A 14043-nucleotide genomic window follows, 5' to 3' on the forward strand; every position below is an offset into this window, starting at 1 on the left:
TGTATTGAGGAAGAAGTTTAAATGTAGTATGTGCAGCATATAGTGAGGAAAACTATTTAAAAAGTATGCTGGGGAGTGTCTAAGTAAAATTTGCACTGCATTTATTTCACTGTATTGATTTTAAATCTCTTTACTTGTTCCAATGACCATACTAGCAGGTGAGGAAGAAGGGATTTAAAGGGACCATAAGATTTATTTTTGCTTTTTGCTTATTTTGGCTTGATAATTCTTCCATCTGTGATAAATTTGTCTAACTTTGTTGCTGGGATAGAAAGTAAAGAAAAAATAGTAAGTAAGCTACCTAAAAAGAGTAAATAAGACTGAAAGAAATGTTTGTGAATTTCTTAGTATGAGTGCAGCTAAGTGCAACTGGACCCTGTACAACTGTTTCAAGGTTTTAATCCCATTTGTTTGGAGAGCATATGCCATGGGAATTGTGCAAAAGCACAGATATTGTCAGTATGTAACAGAACAATTCCCTTACTTAGCTTCACCAGTTTCCTTATCCTGTGGATAAGCTGCAGTTCCTAGTTAACTACTGTCTTGTTTTATCCAACATTCTGCTAGAGTTGCTTCTTACATATTCCACAAATTCCTGAAATTAGTAAAAACTGCCAGGAAAACTCAGACAAACTAGAGATGCAGCTTTTGATTCTACATTCTCCTCCAGAAGACTGTTCCATACATGTACACCTGACTGTACAAAAATCTTCTCTCTTTACACTTTGTTTTTGAATACCTCTTCTTCTGCAAGATACTGCAATCATGTATTTACTGTTTCATTACATTGAGGTGCTTAAGTATTTTTCTTATATCTGTCTCTCTCCTGTCTTTCTGGTTGCATTTAGCCTTTTCTCTCATTGTGTGAGGATTAACTCAAAGCTTTAGTAAAAGTTTTCCCTTTATTTATTTTGGTCATTCTGTGCCCAACATGTAATCTGTTAGCCTCCTTATGGAACTGGAGGGGGGGGGGGGGCTTCAGAAATTTGTTCATAAACTGTGAAATATACTGAATTATCACGTTTTTTTTGAAAGCTAACACTTTGTTTGGTCAGTTGTCTTTGACTAGTAGCATTTTGAAATGAGTTGATCTTTGTTTGTTGTTGCATTGCTTGCAACACTACTATACAAATTTGAGTTGTTTATAAGACAGCAGGTTACTGTCATGCTATAAAAATGACTTTGCAACTGTTAACTTTTAAAATCCTTTTTAAGGTAGCTTGTGCCATAAAAATTGTATTATTCTTGGCACTTAGTCAGTAGGTTTATTGAAGGACAAAATTTCATAAAGTATAAGAAAGCAGAAGTCCAGACTACTGGTTGAGGTCTGTAACCTGCCAAAGAAGTTGCTGCTTTGGAGTTTATGATCTTTAATGACAGCCTGTCCTAGAGGTATAGATTGTATGGATAACAGAAAAAATTCAGTCTGGATAAAGATTAAGGTTCCCTGCTGGTTTGTAATTATCTGAATCAGGACCATCATTTATGTGAATGAAATGAAGCATGTACTGTTTGTACCAAAAGCAAAGCATACGTAATGTGATTGTAAAGAGAGTTTTCCAAAACTCTCAGCAGGATGTCCTATGGTATGTTTATAAGCCTTAACCATGCAGTTGCTCTGCAGTGGAATTCTAATGGCATTGAGATAATAATTTGCACAGTCAGATTACCTTCTTTACAAACACTCAAGGAATTATGAGACCCTAATCCTCTATTAATATCAACCTGCAGGCAGCAAGGAAGCGTAAGATTGCTATTCGGAAAGCTCAGGGGCACACTGCGGAGGCCATCCGAGAACTGAATGAGTATCTAGAACAGTGAGTGTTTTACAAGAGGATTGAATTACTCTTTTCGGATAAACCGTTTTTAATTAAAATGGAATTTGCATTCTGCTTGCTCCTTGTTCTCATGCTGTTCATTTGCAGATTTTTTTCTTCCCCTTCCTCTCATCATTTACAGGTTTGTTGGGGACCAAGAAGCTTGGCATGAACTAGCAGATCTGTACATTAATGAACATGAGTAAGTTGCCTTTTTCTTTCCATAGAAAGTTATTTAAAGTACGTTGGTGGTAATGCTGGCTGGCCCAATAATTCATCTTTACTTAAATGTCTGCAGATATAGTTTACAGTACTATACTAATGATTTAACATAGATGCTCAGCGTTGCACATATTTCTGGTACAGTGTTATAAAACAACAGGCTTAATTTCTTGTCTATTACTTAAAATATCCCCTTAAAGGAACAGTACCTGTCTAAGAGAAAAATGGTGCATCCTTTTTACCATATACAGTCTCTCTTTTGCACACACACACCACATGCACAAATATCGCCACGCATGCACACACAAAAACGGCAACCCCTTCTGTGATGTACGATACAGTCCTGTCTTTTCATTTTCTTAAGAGTTTTTTGTCTTGGTATAGCAAAATTATGATTTCATTTAGCTACCTGTTGTCATATGTTGCTTCTGTACTCACCATATGAGTAAGAGAGCAAATTGCTGTAGGTACAGATTAAATGTACGTATGGTAAATGTTATTGCTGAAATCGTGAGGTATTGAATACAAGTATGGTATTGTGCAAACACTGAGATACTAATACTATTGCAAGTGTGCAGTTAGCTGCTATTGTTGTTATTTTAATTATAATAATAAAAAGTTATGCCTTCTTTACAGTGCGAGAGGGATATTATACTGCACAATTTATAAAGGCCATTGTGAATGATGAGGGAGTACGTTTGCTGTCATCTTACATATGTAGTTATTGAATTGTGCATCTGTATACCAGATTTGCAATGTTTAATTTGTGTGATCATTGTTAAGAAAGAGGTACAAATAAGTCCCAAACAGATATTAGAATGGAAACAGACATTTGGTATGAGAATGTGTGTGAGACAGTTTTATCTTGTCAAACAGGTTGTTTGTCATAGAGTCCTGGTAATGAGATAGCCTAATCCTTTTAAGTCCTCTGAGACCTTCTGTGGACTGTGTAAGGCCAGGATAACCCAGGGCAGAACTGGACATGGCCCTCGTTTGTTTTAGAGCGTTAGGAATTAATAAGATTTGACTGTAAACTCCTCAGATTTGTGCTGTAGTAAAGGACTTTCCATATTCATACTGATAGACTGAGTTGCTAAAGCAACTGTTTCTGAGATTGTGTTCTATTAAAAACAGTTTAATTGTGCTACCTGTTTTCAGTCTCTTTTATTGTTCTGTGTTAAGAATGAGGAATTTAGACCTGGAGCAAGACACTTAAGCTGTAACCAAGGCATAAAAGCAGCACCAGCAAGAATGTTGACTGTAGTAAGAACTTGCTTATTGGATATTTGCTGGTTTTGTTAGATGTTTTTATTGCTGTTGTGACAGGAAGAAATCCCAGTGTGAGAGGATTAACTCAAAGCTTTATTGAAAAGTTTCTAATATCAAGTGTTAATTCCATTCACTATCTACAGGCGCGTCTCTCTTTGTTAGAATTTTTGCTGTCCAGCCCACATTATATCAGCTAGCTTCCACCCTTTCCAGAGAGAGTACAGCAAGAGACAAGATTCCCAAGAGGAGGTGGTGACAGTTAAGCATGCCAGAATAAACATTGCTCATTTTGTACTGCAAGACAGAATACTATTAATGAGAACTATAAATAGAAAATAAACATGACATCAGAACTTTGCATCTACTTTTTCAGAAACTTGCATCATTTTTTTAAAAGATCTGGTTATTTTCAGTTAACAAAGACAAGTTCATTGTAATAGAATTTACATGTCTTATATAGCAGGCTATGTGTCACTGTACAGCTTTGTCAGTTCTCTATAGTTCTTTTAAACTTATTACTGTTGTATATTTAGACTTCTTTTACTGGACCTTGTTTGTGTGAAAATCATTTGCCATTGTAAATTGCCCTTTTACTGTTAATAAAGTAATCCAGTCTCATCAGGTCTGTATTGGTTCCTTGTTGTTGAGGAATTCATTTTCTTACCTCTCCTCATGGATAAGAGACAAAACTATGATGTTATATTTGCTATGACAGTGCCCCTTGTCATGTTCGTCTGTACTGCCTGAACCACTGTTGTCCATTCCACCTCATTTCTAATTTAAAATACTTCTTAGGTATTCATTTCACTGTTACTAATCATGTTTTCCAGTTTTATTCCTTCTTGAGACTCAGTAGATGCTAGCATTACTGTCAGTTGTAGTATTACTGGCAGGGAAGGTATGCCGGAGTATCTGATTTTCGGTTAAGTTCCTTAATTGTAAGCTGGTCTAGGGCACCAGCCTACCTCTTTTTTTCTCACTGCAACTCCAGTATGGGGACCAGTAATGGTGTAAAGGTGGACAAGGCAAGATCAGAACCATTATGAAAAAAAATTATAGACAGAGGCTTGGCATGCAGTACCTGATCCTGGCATTGTGGCATATCAAAATCCTGTAAGCCTCTGATATAACAAACTCCCAGGGAGGGACAGTGCTATTCAGAGGGTATATCTCTTGTGGAAGTGAGGAAACTGCCTCCACCATTAATCCATTGCACATCCCTTCCTAAAGCTTTGCCAGGATCATGCAAGGGTTAGTCTGGAATAAAAAAAAGAAGGTGGAGCCAACCATGACGACTGTCTGTCTAAGTGGTGGATTCTTGTGGCCATTCTTCTCCCTGGTGATGGGGACCAAGTGGGCAAATTGAATAGGGATGACACTAATTGTCAGTAGGTGATGGGGCAAAGGGGGGATTAAAAACTGTATTTTTTTAAGATTGAGTAACTTGTATTAAAATAGATGTCTTCTCACTCTACATAAGTTTGCTGCTGCCTGAATAACACTGCTTCTTAAAGGAGTTGTTAATATTTTCCTTTGTCTGCCTAACTTCCTGTTACTCTAAAAGAGAGTAGAAACAACATTCATATTAGAATGTGGTAGCAAACAGAGTGTAGTTATGCATTATCCCATCTCCCTCCTTTCTTTTTTTTTTCTCTTTTCTGAAAGTGTTTTTATAAAGTGATGCATACCTAGTTGTCTGAACAAATGCTTCAGTCTGATGATGTTAATCTTCATTTATTCATTCTTGCCTGTTGAGTTTCGGTTCTGTCCTCGGAACCAACTCGGCCATTGTAACAAGCTTGCATCAGCCAGAAACTCTCAAGCTAAGACTACCTATAGCATCTCTCTTCCCTTCCCTCAGATCTCATTTGCTGCGTAGAGTTTTAGGACGCGTCAACCATGCTGTCAAGCTAAGTGCTTATTTTTTTATATATATTTCTTCCTTATAGCTTTCTATAACCTATAAAAATATTGTTAACATTGTTATAGATTAATTGCTATTTTTGTGTGTGCGAGTGCTATTTTTCCCGAATTATTAACGTTTGGTATTTTATTCTTTGCCATCGTTGGTGTAGGCCCCCTCCCTTCCCTTTTACCTTTGGTATAACCTTATTTTATCATGGCAGAGAAGCAGAAAGGTACCACTGGCTTTAAGCAGTGTGAAGGTTGTGGCAGGAAGATGCCTAACTCGGATGGGCATCTTTGCTGCATATATTGTTTGGGGGTACCACATTTCGAGGTCCAACCACCTTGTGAGCTCTGTAAGGGGTTTAGTGCCTGAATCCTTGCAGAGCACCAAAACAAATTTATCCTCAAGGGGCTGTTAAAATGCCCTTTTTTCAGAGGCTTTGAGGCGGAGACGTCAAAGTTTCCAAAGAAAGAAGCAAAGAAAAGGATCCACACCATTTCAACGTCTCCTGAAGCTCATGACCCTAAATCAGCCAAAAGCCAGATTTCTGCTGTGGAACTGAAGCCTAAACATCCAAAATTAACTTCAGCAACTGTTTCTGCACCGAAGACTACACCTCCATCGATGGTGCCGCAGCCGACTTTACTGACACCGACAAAACTTTCCACTGTACCGACCCCTTCCTTTGGTACCTCTGACCCTCTCAGCACCAACAATAGTTTCACCCGCACTGGTTACCTCCCCCGCATCACAAACAATTGGTCAGCCGTCCACGATGCCGAAGGTCGAAACCCTGCCCAAGACTAGGTACTTCCCCATCTAGTGACCCCGTTTATGGTCAGCAGTTAAGCCTTTTTACAGAACTTCCACAATCTCCCTCAGGATGTCTATTCGTTCCACCAGGAGCCTTTGGGAGTTTGATGTAATCAGGTTAGTGGACCAGCTCTTGGCAGCCAGAGGTCTTTCAGCCCCTTCTAGGGCCTCCCTTCCATCCCAGAGCTGAGGTCTACTCTCCACAGACTCCATCCTATCTTCCTCCTTCAGTGTCTCCACAGGTCTTGGAGCCCTCAATTTTGATGCCGTCTCCCGGTACCATCTACTTTGGCACTGATGGTGGATCTCACCTCTGCTCCGGAAACGAGTCTGTGGTCCTCGGTTCATTCGGAGCCAACCCACCCTCGGGACTGTGACTTGGCTGTTGGCTGCATGATCCCTAGTCCAGTGCCGATTTTTTCCACGGTGCTGTCTATGGTTCTGGGTGCTTTGACAATTCCAGGTTCTCACGAGGTTCCTGCTCTGGGGGTGGCCTCATTGGAGTGGGGTGTGACCCCTGTTCTGAGGTTGTCTTTCTCGGTTCTGGGCTCCTATCCCTCTTCAGGCAGGCCTGCCTTCCAGATTATGGAAAGAGCTCTTGCCTCAGCAGGCTTGCAGTTAGTTAGTACCATCTCCATCAGAGTATCACATCTACTTATCCTCTGGCTCGCAGCTGTCACAACCTCCTACATCGGGACAGCAGGCACGTGAGCAGCAATACACCCTGCAGCAGGTTTCCCTCTCTACGGAGTCCTCCGTAGACCTTCCCCCTGAGGAGCCACCCCATAAGAGAGTGTGTAAGAGGAAGCACTTAGATTCTTCAGAAGAATCTCTCGCTGAGGATACAGACTACAATGAAGGGGAAGGGTCCCCACAGTCCCCCCTGAAGATGGAAACATCTTGGAAATCTTGAAACAGAAGGACCATTGGAAGTCCACCAACCTTTCCTCCAAGGAATCTGTTTTCTTGCAGGCTTTCGGTGCCCAGCCTTCTACTTCTTGGGTGACCACACCTGCCGATGTTGTGGTCAAGCTCATCGTGCAGTGTGCTTGGAAGACCCCTGACACTATAGAGCCAATTCCCTAGAGACTGGCCAAAACTATTACTGCACCAGAGGACCAGCCCCACTGGTCTAAAGGCTTAGCGGTAGATGCTGTGGTGGCTGTGGCTGCCACAAAGAAGGAACTCACAGAGGAGATTCCAACTGTCCATTCTCCAAACAGGGAGTCTCGGACGATGGACAAATTTGGGAAGCTGGTCTATGCTTCAATGACCTTTGCCATACAGTTGTTGAATTTCTTGGCACATTTTACCCGTCTTCAGAGGGACCTGATCATGGAGCTCTCAGGCACCTTGGCAGCAGTGTCTGACGAGGTACGGGATAAAGTTACCTCCCAGCTTGCAACTCTAGAATCGATATCCAATTTATCTATGCGGCTTATTGCTCACACAGCTGAAGGGACGGCCAGGGCAGCAGGTACAGGTATTGCCATTAAGCGTCACACCTGGATACGCTTGTGTGATTTTGCGGATCCCGTTAAGTCTTCCTTTGTCAACACTCCTGTTGATGCTACCTCGATGTTCATCGTGTTTCACTGTTGCAGTCATTACACTTGAGTTATCCTGCTGGCAGGCTACCCGCAGTCGGCCTGAATTCCAAAGTCTAGGTCCGGCGTCGGTTGCTGTCGCCTCTTCCCTGACGTCAGTGCGCCAGGGGTATAAAGGGTGCAGCCAACACCATTTTCTTCAGTCTTTCTTGCCGAGCGGTGCCCGAAGCAAAAGCAGTTCGCAAGTGCCAGTCGGCCGACTCCCGAGATTTTCAAAAATGAATTTCAGATCCGAAGTCTTCATTAAACCTAAGTACCCCGTTGGGGAAACTTTTTTCTTGCTCCAGTCCGATGTCAGAAAAAGTTAACAATTGTATTTCTTGTGGGAAGTAAATACCTCACAAGGATTTCCATTCTTACTGTATTCCTTGCCTAGGCCCTGTTCACAACGTTGCTAGCTGTCTGTTTTGTGCTAGATGTAACCAACGCACTGTTAAGCGTCGGTACGATTTTGCCTTTCATTACTTTGGCCGAAGATTCAATTATATAATGCCGTCAGAACAGCCGACGACCGGAGTTTATAAAAAGCGCAAGGAAAAAGAAAAGGACAGCCATCCGAGGTCCAAAACAGACGACGAGGCTTCCGCTAAGCCAGTCGCCGGTTCTCAGTGAGGTGCTTTCGCAGCCCCTGGCGCCCGCTACCTCAGAGCCACAGGCCGCTGACGACTCCCACATGGAGCCAGCTAGGCCTCTGGATACTCAAGGTATTGGACACTCGGAAACTATTCCCTCAGATGAGTCCTGAGCCGCTGAGCAGGCATCGGCTTCTGAGGGTGTTTTCAGACCTACACAGTTATATGTAAAGCCTACTTCAGCTTCCAAAGCAAAGACTAAAGCAATTCTAAAGACAAAGACACAAGTACAGCATTCTCCTAGACAGACTACCATGTCTAAAAAACAGATGCTCAAAATGGCCGAAGACCTAATTATCTTGATCAGGGGTTCCCATCCCCCTCCTGACAAGAGGCCTAGGCAAGAGACAGAATATGAATCTTCAGATCAGGTTTCCATTTCCTCTGACTCCTCTTCTGAACAGGAATACTCTCTTCCTCCTTACGAGGATTCTGATGCTGAAGAATCTATCCCTTCAGCCTCACCGCCTGAGGATTATTCTTTTGGGGAAACCCTGCTATACCATGAGGGAGCACTTCCACTGGGAGAGCCAAGACTACTCAGAATCTAAGAAAAAGCTTAGAGATTTTCTTTTACTCCCTCAGCACATGCCTTTGACTATTTCTCCTGTGTTAGACATTGTAGATGATGTATTTTCAGAGTCTGGCCTTTCTCCTGACTATTTACCTCCTGCCCCTGTTAAACCAGACAGATGCTACAGGGTTCCAGATTCACATAAATGTCTTTTTAAAAACCCTTCTGCTGACCCAGAAACTATTTCTCAGGGTCCCAAAGGGGTCAAGGCTTCTATTGCAAAAACCCTATCCCCTCTGATAGAGAATCAAGGGCACTAGACAGATGGTGAAAAAAGGTTTACACTTCTGCTACTTTGGCAGTGAGGGCTTTAAATTGTCAATTTCATATGCCTAAATATCAGCAATACTTAATGTCACTGCTAAAACAGAAAATGTTGTCAAATTCTGATTGTGCAGAAAATAAGGAAATGCAGGATTTATTGCATGCAACTGAACAAGTGGGAAAGCATACATTGCAATGTGGTTTTGATTCTCTGGAGGCCTCTTGCAGGGCTGCAGTTACGGATTCTGTCATTAGGAGGCATGCTTGGTTAAAGGAACAGAATCTGCCTGATCATGTTAAAGCAAAATTATTAGATGCTCCATTACAGCATGATACCTTATTTGGTGTTAAAGCAGAGGAGGTGTTGAAGAAAATGGAGGACAAAGCAAAATCTGTGCAAACAGTAAAGGATTTCTTACAGGTACAGCCACCCAGATTTAGCAAGAACTGGCCTACAAAGAATTGGTCCTTTCCAGTGTCAGACAGGCCACAAAGAGGCAGATACAGACACCCCAGAGGCAGATCCCAGCCCCAGGGCTCATACAGGCCTAAACAGTGGGGCGCTTCTACCTCCAAAAGCGGAGAAGACAAATCACAGCCATACAGGAAACAGTCCCAATGACTTTCCTCTGCCAGCGCCAAGCACTTATCTTTTGGCAGCCCCCTTGGGGGGAAAACTAGCACTTTTTTCTCAAAATTGGCACATGATCAACCAGGACAAATGGGTCTTGAATATAGTGTCCCAGGGCTACAGGTTCCACTTTCACACCCTGCCAAGGGCAAAAGGTATGCCAGGCCTGCCACACAGTCAACGGGCAGAGGCACAAAAACAAGTTTCATCCCTCATGCACATGAGGGCAATTCAGCAAGTACCACAGCAAGAGCAGGGACAAGGATTTTACTCAAGACTTTTCTTGGTACCCAAAAAAGACAAAGCCTGGAGGCCAATACTGGACCTGTCTATTCTAAATGCATTTCTGGAAGTTCCAAAATTCAAAATGTTGACTCTGCAGCTACTTCTGCCCATGCTGGGCAAGAAGGCTTGGCTTGTAACTTTGAACCTAAAAGAGGCATTCCTGCATATTCCAATCAGACAATCTTGCAGAAGATACCTCAGATTCATAGCTGGCTCAATGCACTACCAATTCTCTGCGCTGCCCTTTGGCTTATCTACTGCGCCCAGGGTCTTCACAAAATGCCTGGCACCAGTAATTGCATTTTGCAGACAAAGAGGAATTCAAATATATCCTTACATGGATGATTGCCTTATTCAAGCAGAGAACAAGGACATTCTACTAAAGCATCTGGCGTTTGTAAAAAGATTACTAATTTGCCTAGGGTACACAGTAAACAAAAAGAAATCAAAACTAGTACCCTCTCAAGAGATAATATTCCTGGGTGCAAGCTTAAATACAACTGCCCAGATGGCTTATCTCAAGCCAGACAAACAAAGGCATCTGACTTCTTACTTCAAAATGTTGGCAACAAAGACCCAGTTATCTGCAAGAAAAATTCTGCAGGCTTTGGGCTTCATGGCATCCTGCATTCTGCTAATTCCATATGCCAGACTGCATATGAGGAAACTACAATGGTATCTAAAAAGTGTTTGGATTCAACATTGTCACAGCCTGGAAACATTAATTACCCTCATTCCTTGCCTGCAATAGGAGTTTCGATGGTGGACACAGGCCTGTCACCACAACAAGGGACAGCCATTGACCCTACCCACAGCCAGGCAGTCAATAACAACAGATGCTTCAGATTATGCCTGGGGGGCCCACATGGCAGGAAAATGTATTCAGGGCATATGGTCCACAAGCCAAAGGCATCTTCATATCAATCAAAAAGAGATGCTAGCTGTTCAGAATGCCCTGACAGCTTTCAAGGATCTACTCCATCCAGGACAACTACTGATAAGGATGGACAATACTACAGTCATGTGGTACATAAACAAACAGGGAGGCACTCATTCCTACCCCCTCTGCAGACAAGCCATGACTTTGTGGGACACATCATTGACTTATCAAGTACACCTGTAAGCACAGTTCCTGCCAGGAAAGAAAAATACTCTGGCAGACGAACTAAGCAGAAACCTCACGGATCCCCATGAGTGGAAACTGGATCCACAAGTCTTCAGCATGATAATAAAGAAATGGGGATGCCCAGACATAGATCTATTTGCCTCCCCTCACAACTGCCAACTACAGAGATTTTGCACAAGGACTTATCACAAGCAAGCATGGAAAGTGGATGCTCTATCATTCAGCTGGAAAACCCTAAAAGTATATGCCTTTCCTCCTCTGCCACTCCTCCCTAAGGTACTCTTGAAGGTCAGACAAGAGAAGCCAGAAATTATTCTGATTACTCCAGACTGGCCACGCCAGCACTGGTACCCAGTCCTAAAGAGCTTGTCTCAAGGCCCAGCCTGGACATTGCCTCTAATTTCTCATTTACTGACCCAACGAAACAATCAGATCCTGCACATCCAACTCAGAACCCTAAATCTGGCAGCATGGCGGATAATGTAGCCATTCAGAACACACCGCTCTCTAAAGCAGTGATGAATGTTATTTTGGAGGCCAGGAGGCCCAGTACCAGAAAATCTTATGCAGAAAAATGGAAAAGATTCTGTGCTTGGAACCAGGCACAAGGAATTGACACGTTTGTACCAAATATTCCTCAGATTTTACAATACCTGACTGAGATGCTGGACAAAGGCCTATCCTTTTCATCAATTAAAATCCATGCCTCTGCCATTTCAGCTCATTACAATACGGAACCACCAATTTTTTCACATCCATTGCTAAGACAGTACCTCAGAGGGGCCAAAAACATAAGACCTCCAAGGAGAGCACCAATACCTGCATGGGACCTCAATTATGTCTTGGAAAAACTCACCCTGCCGCCTTTTGAGCCAGCCAATACAGCTGAAATAAAGTTCTTATCTTGGAAAACAGCTCTGCTCCTAGCAGTAACCTCTGCAAGACGAGTCTCAGAGTTACAGGCACTCATGGCTGTGGAACCTTTTATAAATTTCCATCCAGACAGGGTTTCTCTGAGGACGAACCCGACATTTATGCCTAAGGTAATGTCCAGTGTGGCCCTTAACCAAACCATTCATTTGCCTACCTTTTATCCAAACCCACAGAATAAGGGTGAGAGACTCCTGCATTCTTTGGACATACACAGACAGCTACGCTTCTACTTGGACAGAACTAAAGCTTTCAGAAAGACTGAGCAACTCTTAGTAGCATATGCTGCAGGATCACAAGGAAAGGCTATCTCAAAGCAGACTATTTCAAAATGGATAGGCCACTGCATTCGTTTCTGCTATTCACAACATGGCAGATCAGTGACTAAGGGCATTAGGCCACACTCAACCAGAGCAGCAGCCACTTCAGCAGCCTTCCTCAGAGGAGTACCAACCAAAGACATTTTAGAGGCTGCAACTTGGAGTTCAGTGCACACTTTTACCAAGCACTACCACTTACCTCTCTACTCTAAATCCAGAGCAGGCTTTGCCACTGCAGTACTGCAGGGCCTTATAGCCTCTGCTAATCCTATTTAGACCCAGCCACCCAACCTCAGCTTTGGGATTCAACCCAAGTGTAATGACTGCAACAGTGAAACACGATGAACATAGTACAGTTGTGTACCTACCATAAATGTAGATGTTCGGGTGTATTCACTGTTGCAGTCCAGGTTTACCCACCCACAATCCCCCTTTTATTTGCTGGGACTTATCTGTACTTCTCTATCCTATACAACCTATGTGGTGTATTTGCTTGTAGAGGAAGGAAATGTTTATTTTTGTGCATGCATACTTATTTTCATAATTTTCAGCGTACCAATTTGGGGGCACCTGACATCTGGGGCAAGAAAAACTGAAGAAAATGGCGTCGGCTGCATCTTTTATACCCCTGGCGCACTGACGTCATGGAAGAGGCAACAGCAACCGACGCCGGACCTAGACTTTGGAATTCAGGCCGACTGCGGATTGCCTGCCAGCAGGATAACCCAAGTGTAATGACTGCAACAGTGAATACACTCGAACATCTACATTTATGGTAGGTACACAATTGTACTTTCTTTGGCCCCAAAGTCAGAGACACATTAGCCAGTGTGAGAAGGAAGGATGAAAAGACCCTTTCTGCTCTGGGCGTGCATTTTTCGACTCCTCAATGACCTTTCTCCAGGAATCAAAGGAGTGGGATGATGTGGTTCAGGAAGTCCCAGGGGCCTTTTTGAAACGCACGTGGCGAGTTCCCCCCATGTCAGAGGGGGGAGCTCATCTGGAAGACACCCCTCCCGTGGCAGACGGTGCCCATGTAAGCAGGGTTCCAGGCATTCCTTCTCTGGATATCCCTACTAGCGCTCCTGAGCGGTGGCCCGATTGCCTACATCGGGAAGCAGTCGGGAGGAAGATTCTGTCTGCACGACTTAGCCTGGCACTCAATAACATCAGATTCCTGGGTGCAGATGATAATTACTAGAGGTTACCATATCCCCTTCGGTCTCTATCCAGGGCCGCAGAGGTGAATCCCCGATGTTCCACCCAATCAGAGGGATACAGCAGCACAAAAAATTCAAAAGCTGCTTCAAAAGAGAGTCATCCGTACAGTCCCACCAAATCAAATAGGATCCGAATTTTACTCAAGATTCTTTTTAGTGCCAAAAAAGACAGGGGACTGGTGGCCAGTTTTAGACCTCAGTGTCTTGAACAAGTTTGTTCAACAGGCAAAATTCTAGATGGTCATGGTACAGTTTATCCTTCTGTTTATGGAGAAAGACTATTGGATGTGCTCTATAGATCTTCAGGATGCATATTACCACATAAAGATGGACAAATGCTCCAGAAGATACCTCAGCTTCTAGCTGGGAGCCAGTCACTACCAGTTTCACGCACTGCCCTTTGGTTTCACTACAGCCCCCAGGG

At 43.1% G+C, this 14043-nt stretch overlaps 1 protein-coding gene across 1 annotated transcript in view; it reads left to right on the top strand.

Moving 5' to 3' along the window:
* The window catches only part of EMC2 (ER membrane protein complex subunit 2), a 1476345-nt gene that overhangs the window by 467009 nt on the left and 995293 nt on the right, over positions 1 to 14043 (top strand). The window contains exons 6-7 of the mRNA XM_044065735.1: positions 1732 to 1817; positions 1960 to 2019. Coding sequence (XP_043921670.1) covers positions 1732 to 1817; positions 1960 to 2019 — 146 coding nt within the window. The remainder of the gene's footprint in view (positions 1 to 1731; positions 1818 to 1959; positions 2020 to 14043) is intronic.

This window comes from Protopterus annectens, chromosome 3.part0, assembly GCF_019279795.1.
Source record: "Protopterus annectens isolate FY-2018-M chromosome 3.part0, PAN1.0, whole genome shotgun sequence".
NCBI classification, from domain to species: Eukaryota; Metazoa; Chordata; order Ceratodontiformes; family Protopteridae; genus Protopterus; species Protopterus annectens.